We start from the raw sequence: 8,198 nt of genomic DNA, 5'->3' as shown, positions 1-8,198 counted from the left end.
CGATTTTTTGCACTTCCTGTTTGCTCGAAACGCCTAATGGTTCTATGAACTGTAGATCTTGATATGCCATTATCTGCATTTCGGAAAGTGTAATTGAAAAGATTTTTAACGTCAGTGTAAGATCTTAATCTATCTCCCCATCCTCTCATCATCAAAAGCGATATGCGTTCTTGTTCTGAGAGATGTAACATTTTTGCAAATTAAAACAAACAAGAATTAATAGGATAGTAATAACTTTAATTTATTTCAACGTATGTAGATTAGAAAAAATAGAGCCAACTTGGGCAAACCATTTACGACGTATCTAAACCAGAGTGAATCTCTGCCTAAACGCGCGCGATTCTTGAATTCTTGTTTGTTAGGCTGATGGCAGAGAACACGACGTAATTGTCGTGGCGTAGACGTAAGCTAAGGCAGAGAAAAACGTAAACACAAGCGCGGTAAACGAGAGCTGCCCTTGCGTTTACGTTTTTTAGGCCATCAGCCTTACGCTATTTACTATTAATACGAGCGCGCGTTCGTGCTCGTCACTACGGTATCCACGCGCGCTAATGCTAAAGAGCGTAACTTTGAAGCCTCTTAACTCGAAAAGTACTTAACGAAAAAATACTTAAGTATAGTGTTTTGGAAAGCTCTCGAGATAAGCTACAAGAATATACAATAAAAAATGGGGGTATCCATTTAAAAACATCATTGTGACCTTGACCTGATCTTTATGACGCAACTCAAGGTCAAACTGCTAATATCATAAAATAGATCTTTTTAAACCCTACAACTTTTGTATTTAACATTTTTTTATACAACGCTTTGTTTTCGAGATATTCAGATGTTCCGGTATATAATATTCACCCTGTATACATATATATATACATATATATATATATACATATATGTACACATATACACATATATATATATACATGATACATATATATATACATATATACATACATATATATATACATAACACACACACACACACACATACACACACACACACACACACACATATATATATACACATATATATCATATATATATACATATACATATACATACATATATATATACATATATACATACATATATATATACATAACACACACACACACACATACACACACACACACACACATATATATATACACATATATATCATATATATATACATATACATATACATACATATATATATACATATATACATACATATATATATATATATCACACACACACACACACATACACACACACACACACACATATATATATACACATATATATCATATATATATACATATACATATACATACATATATATATACATATATACATACATATATATATATATATCACACACACACACACACATACACACACACACACACACATATATATATACACATATATATCATATATATATACATATACATATACATACATATATATATACATATATACATACATATATATATATATATCACACACACACACACACATACACACACACACACACACATATATATATACACATATATATCATATATATATACATATACATATACATACATATATATATACATATATACATACATATATATATATATATCACACACACACACACACATACACACACACACACACACACACATATATATATACACATATATATCATATATATATACATATACATATACATACATATATATATACATATATACATACATACATATATATATATATATATATATATATATATATATATAATTAATGTGACATACATACAGGATGGGGAAAAAAGTACTCCTAAATAACTCGGAAAATATAAGTTTTATAGAAAAATGTTTCAGATAAAATTTGTATAAGGGTTCAAAAGATGCATGCAATGGTAATTTTTATTTGATCTTGGGTGATAGCGCCAAGGTCAGGTCAAGGTCAACTTTGTTTTTTAAAATAGAAATGTATATTTTTTATCACGCAATTTTATTCTACGTAAAGAAATGAACAACTTTTGCTTGAAACTTTTTTATACGACCTCTATTTTCTAAGATATTTACTGAAATATCTACAAATTTATTGTTTCAATAATTTTTTATTCGAATTTTATCAACTTTACCGAAAAATAGCAAGAGATAAAAATTATTTATTTTCTTCTCATAGAGCTCTGAGAATTTTTTCAGAATTTTTGAATTAACTTTTTAGTATAGCATTTTCTTGCATTTTCTTGAAGTACTAAAAAGTTTATAAAGAATCCTAAAAAAATTCTCAGAACTCTATGAGAAAAAAATAAACAATTTTTATCTTTTGCTTTTTTTCGATAAAGTTGATAGAATTCGAGTAATAAATTATTGAAACCAATAATTTTGTAAATATTTCCATAAATATTTTAGAAAATAGAGATGAAAAAGTTTTTCAAACAAAACTTGTTTGTTTCTTTAGAATAAAATTCCTTAATAAAAAAAATACATGTTTCTATTTAAAAAAGCAAAGTTGACCTCGACCTGACCTTGGCGGCGCCACCCAAGGTCAAGTAAATATTACAACTTTTGTCTGAAACATTTTTCCATAAAACTTACATTTTCCGAGTCAGGGGTACCGACCTTTTGTCCCCACCCTGTGTATATGTATATGTATATATATATATATATATATATATATATATATATATATATATATATATATATATATATACATATATATATATGTATTATATATATATATATATATTATATATATATATATATATATATATATATATATATATATATGTGCGTGCGTGCATGCGTGCGTGTATACTGGATGTCCCAGACTCTCCTTCTCACATTAAGTGGGAATGTAGAACGGGTTAAGGTGAAAAGAAAAGTCCTATACCATTTTGCGATATTCGCAATAATAACCGAGAAATTAATTGTAAAAGATTGGAAAAACGCACGCTGAATGGTTGAGAGAGGAGTGACCAATAATATAGCAGACAGATGTCAGCGCGCGGCTTACATCGCTATGATCCTACGTCTTACCGCACCGCGCCGAGATGAGATGTAGGAGTGTAGCGATATAAGTATAGCCAATGGTGCGTTGTTTTTCCAATCATCGCACGCCGACATTCGTGAGTTATATTATAGGCCGCAAGCGCACCACCCTCAACCATTCAGAGTGCGTTTTTGCTTAATCTTTTACAATTAATTTCTCGATTATTATTGCAAAACGATATAAGACTTTTATGTTAACCTCAACCCGTTCTATATTTCCACTTAATGTAAGAAGGAGAGTGTGGGACATCCTGTATATATGTCACATTAATTATATATAATTCATATATATGAATTTTTGTTTTCATATGGCTAAGTAACAATTACATACAAGATAATCCTAGTATGTTAAATTGTAGCTCTTTTTCAAGACCTTTATTCTAAACTTTCTTTTATGGGTAAAAGTATTTCTAAAGGTACAACCCGCTATAAATACATAGGAATGCCTAAAGTACTTTAAAGTTTTTGCAAAGTAGATCTTACTTTTTTAGAAATACTTGTATCAATAAGTTTCAAATCAAGAAAAAGTGATAGATATATTTGCACTGATGCACTTGCAGAATGTAATTGTACTTTTTATATAGTATCACACATTTTTAGCATGAAACGATTCCTGTGTTATTATATATATAAAAATAATGGAATAAAATCATCCAAAAAGAAATACGGTAAAGGTGAAGAAAACAGGCCACCTCCGATCAATTTGATCTTGACATATGTTGTTAAAGAAATGATCCTGAGTAACAATCAAAAGGTTTTAGCCGCTCATTGTTTATTAAACAGTTATTAGCAAAAGAAGATGCATAAAATGAGTGTAATTTTTGGACACCGTACAAAAACATCGAATTTTTAACTTAAAAAGATACCTGCTACACACACACTGCTTGGCCGTCCGCGCGTTCGCCTGCCCGACAGGCCGGGTTCGCGGTGAGTGCGTATGTATATATAATAGGAACATACGCACCCACGCGAACGACCAAACAGTGTGTGTGCGTGCGTATGGCTGACACCTTCCTAGTCTTCAAACAAATTCGATGTTTTTGTATATACGGGCTCCAAAAATTACTCATTTTATACTTCTTTTGTTAATAACTTTTTAATAAACAATGAGCGACGGCTAAAACTTTCAGGAGATCACTCAGAAGGGTGACCTCTATAACATATGTCAAAGTCAAGCGCATCGGAGGTGGCGTCAGTTTTCTTCACTTTTACCCATTTTTTTATTTTATCCCAGTATTTTTATATACAGAATAATCAGAGGAAACGATTTACGCTGAAAAAATGAATTATTTCATTCAAGAAAGTACAACTTCATTGTTCAAAAAAATATAATTCCAGAATCGTAGATTATACTAAACAGTAAAAAATTTTTCTGTATCACTTTTCTTCTATTTTGACTTTAAAAAAATCCAGCCTAATTATTAGAATCACTTTGTAAAATTATATATATTTACAAGAGGAAAAAACTGTTAAATAAATTATATTAAATAAAAAAAGTAAATGGTTTATTTCAATTAAGACTTCTGGCTTCTCGTATTGTCTATCTCTTTTTAATGACGTCAAAAGCGAGAAAATGTATATTAAAAATTCTTGCAAAATACGTTAAGATAAAATTATATATCCATAAAGTAACACAATCGATTAAACAAATTTTTAAGATATTCCGTGCAGTCCCCTTTTGCTCTAACAATCAATAATTTATCGTAAATTAACGTGAATAGAAATAGGCGAAGAAATAGGTCAAGAAGATGTATGTCATATTAATTTACGACAAATTATTAATTGTTAGAGCAAACGGAGAGTACACGGAAAGTAGTCATTAAAGAGAGACAATGCGAGAGGCCAGTGCTGGGATTCTGTAACTCATTATTGGAGTTAACGACAGTTTCGTCATCGTTGCGCAGCTTTTCTACGATATACAAAAACTGCGCAACGACGATAACGGAACTGTCGTTAACTCCAATAACGAGTTACAGAATAGGGCTACAGGAGCCTTAAACATCGATATTACAAGTTGCCACAAGTTGCCACAGTGAACATTTGCTTTAATTTTATTTATGCAATAGCATTTTTTCAGTATGAACATACATAATTACGTGCGATTATATATAGTCACATAGAGAGACAAAATTCGTACACAGTTCACAATTCACATATCCGCTCGTGAACAGTTAGGACTTGTTAAACTGAATACAAAGGTTATCTACTAAACAATCACGTAAAATTTTTTTAAATTTTGAATTGATTAAATAAGATTGATAAATAATTGCGCGCAACATGGTACAGGATATGACAGTACGATATCTTGTTGGGCACTTATACATTAAGTCAAACTGAGAAAAAAAAGCTCCACTATTTTTCAAATAATCATGTGGATTTATAATTTACAAAAAGACTTTTTTGTTCACTTTAAGCTAATGTATCAGTACACGAGATATTGTACATATTGTTATATATATTGTACAACATCGCACGTGATCATTCGCCAATCTTCTTTTACTTAATTACTTAAAATTTTGTCGTTATTCGCAAAATAACAAAGAACTTTTGTATTTAGTTTGACAAATTCTATCTGCATACAAGCGGATGTACGAGTTATGTTAGACACAGTGTATAATCATTTTCTGCAGCATTACAAAGTTCCCAGTTCGTAGCTTATTTTGACATAATATGAATTAGAGATTTTATAACTGCAAAAATAACTGAAGAATATTGCAACACGTCATTGATATTTTTATTCTGAGTAAATAAAAAAAACATGAAGGTATAACTTAATTTTTCACAGATCTTTGCTAGTAAATGCTAAATCAAAATATAACATGTGACATGACATGAAAACAAGAAATCATCACAAAATGTGATATTAACATATAAAAACATGTAACATATTAAATATTTTGATATTTGTACTCTTTCTTCATCTTTTTTTATATCTCAGCAAAGTTTATCAATTCAATTTTTTAACACACCATAAAACATTAGTATATTAATATTAGAATATTAAAAGAACTAGGGTCATATAATTAATAGAATACTATTAAAATAAATAATATCATATCAATATACCTTAACTCCCAATTCAGTAACAACTCGAGGACAGTCACTACAGTTGCAAAGCACCTTCAGAAGCAGACCAGCAGCACTTTTACCCATTACTTGCGCGTAAATTACATCTCCAATTACTAAACTCTGCAAATCAAACAAATGTGACATCAAATTAAAATCTTAATTTAAGATCTTTTTAGAAAGAATAAAGAATTTTAATTTATCTCATTCAACATTTCTCCTAATCTTTTTATTAATTTACTAAATTTTTTAATATTCTATACCTCCAAAAAGTTACGAATACGCTGAGACTTCTCCATAGTGACAAAAGTATCAAGTCCTGGTACTGTAGCATAAAATTCTGAAAACACATTACATGATGTTATTTATGTGTAGATAAAAAGGATATTTACACAAACCATTACCTTCATCTCCTAGCTGTTGCTTAATGCATTCTGTAGTTTTCTCCAAATTTGATTTATCATACAAGGCATCAGCTTTTTTAGCAAGGAATTGTTGAAGTTTTAGACGTTTGCCTCTATCTCCAAAACTAAAAAAATATATAAAATTTTACTTAAGCAAAACTGCTTCAATATCAGCAAGTTATAGTTATAAATAGTCAATAAAGTACCTCAAAGTTTTTTGTCGTTGTTGGTAGATTTCAAAACTTGGATCCTTGAGATTGAGCATAACCAGTTCATTTTCATTGCGCTCTCCTTCCCATACTTTCTGCAACTGCTGGCCATGGTAGTTCAACGCTTGCGCCACAAGACGCGCATCCATAGATTCCATTTTCGTTCACCAAAGAGACCAACCTAATCTGTAAGACTACGAAAATGCAACACGTTCGAATTATTCGTTCACCTGCTGGCGCTATGAGGGCATCCACGGGTAATGTTTTACATAGGCGTCTTTAATCGTTCCCTCATGCATAAAAAAAGTCTTTTGAATGCACAAACGTTTAACGCCTAAGGACACGTGTCTACTGTGGATCACTGTTCCATTATCCGTAATATAATGTGTCCAGTTAATTCGTACGTCGAACACTGAAGTTACACGGCTTCGTTCATGCGTTCATTATCGCGCCCACGCAATGTCTGGTGGCACTGTGTCGAATCACCAAATATTGCAGCATTCTGTGCGCCATCACGCCATCAGGAACGACCGACCGTGTATTGGTGAAACCGGTTCTCGAGATCAATTCACCCTGGTACTCGGTGAATTTCGTTGTAATGAGGTTGCCTGGTTGTAACGAGGAGACCGTTTCGTTACATCATATTGACGCACAACGTAGGTAAAAAGCCGCGCACTCTATTGATTTATCGATAACAAGATGGTCGTTGGTGTAAGCCGAGAGTCTAATCGCGAAGGGCATCGGCGCCATGACACATCGCCGAATGACTACCTTCTTTTCAACGTTTATCCGCTTTCTTTCACCAGTAGCAAAGTCTGAGCATCGCTGTAATTAGGAGAATGTTACTTACCGCTTGTACGAAGTATTATGTTCTGCAGAAATCTGGCAATGTGAACTCAGAAATAATCACTTCGAGACATCATCGAAAACCGAACTGCGTGCTTGGTCATGCAGCGCAACTCACAATTGCATTGGAACGGAAACAGTCTTTTTAGATGGGACCAAGTGATGGAAATAGAGAGGGCAGCACTATCCAGCTCAAGGCGTACGTTCAGTACAATCGTTTAGACCTGTTCTACAATACGTCGTATGTCGCTGTCGGACGTCGGAACGCAGTCGATGGGCCAATCAGAGGATTTGTTTTTCGAGACGAGTTCTCCAGAGCTGCGTTCGGAAACGTCACTCGAGTACTCTTCCTCTCTTTTTATCTCACTCTTGTATCTTGCTCACTCCAACGTAACGAGTAACTTAGGTGACGTTCCCAAACGCAGCCCTGAGTACCTAATGGATGTTTCCGATAATACTTCTTTGAGTCATTTTCCTAGAGCAGAAATAAGTTACAGACATCACCATCTACTACTATTATGTGATTCAAGACAACCCAAAGCTGCCTAATCAGTGTTGTCATCTTATGGCTCCTGCACACAGGACGCGGTATACTTACCGCGCGGCGGAAGTTCGAGCGACAACCAATCAATATGCTGCTTTCC

The 8,198-nt window shown here is 32.5% G+C and overlaps 1 protein-coding gene across 2 annotated transcripts in view; it reads right to left on the bottom strand.

Annotated features, from left to right (window-relative positions):
* The window catches only part of LOC116845019 (tetratricopeptide repeat protein 14 homolog), a 64,049-nt gene extending 56,329 nt beyond the window's left edge, over nucleotides 1-7,720 (bottom strand). For both annotated transcript variants that reach the window (XM_032817251.1, XM_032817252.1), the window contains exons 1-5: nucleotides 7,559-7,720; nucleotides 6,706-6,902; nucleotides 6,500-6,624; nucleotides 6,359-6,435; nucleotides 6,096-6,218 (exon numbers count right to left, since the gene is read on the bottom strand). In XM_032817251.1, coding sequence (XP_032673142.1) covers nucleotides 6,096-6,218; nucleotides 6,359-6,435; nucleotides 6,500-6,624; nucleotides 6,706-6,866 — 486 coding nt within the window. In that variant the 5' untranslated portion in view covers nucleotides 6,867-6,902; nucleotides 7,559-7,720. The remainder of the gene's footprint in view (nucleotides 1-6,095; nucleotides 6,219-6,358; nucleotides 6,436-6,499; nucleotides 6,625-6,705; nucleotides 6,903-7,558) is intronic.
* Nucleotides 7,721-8,198: the final 478 nt, after the last annotated feature.

The sequence above is a fragment of the Odontomachus brunneus genome, unplaced genomic scaffold (genome assembly GCF_010583005.1).
Source record: "Odontomachus brunneus isolate Ranch 3 - 2012 unplaced genomic scaffold, Obru_v1 Obru_scaffold_048, whole genome shotgun sequence".
NCBI lineage: Eukaryota > Metazoa > Arthropoda > Insecta > Hymenoptera > Formicidae > Odontomachus > Odontomachus brunneus.
Note: the sequence above shows the minus strand (reverse complement) of the source record. Positions and strands in the feature narration are given on the sequence as shown.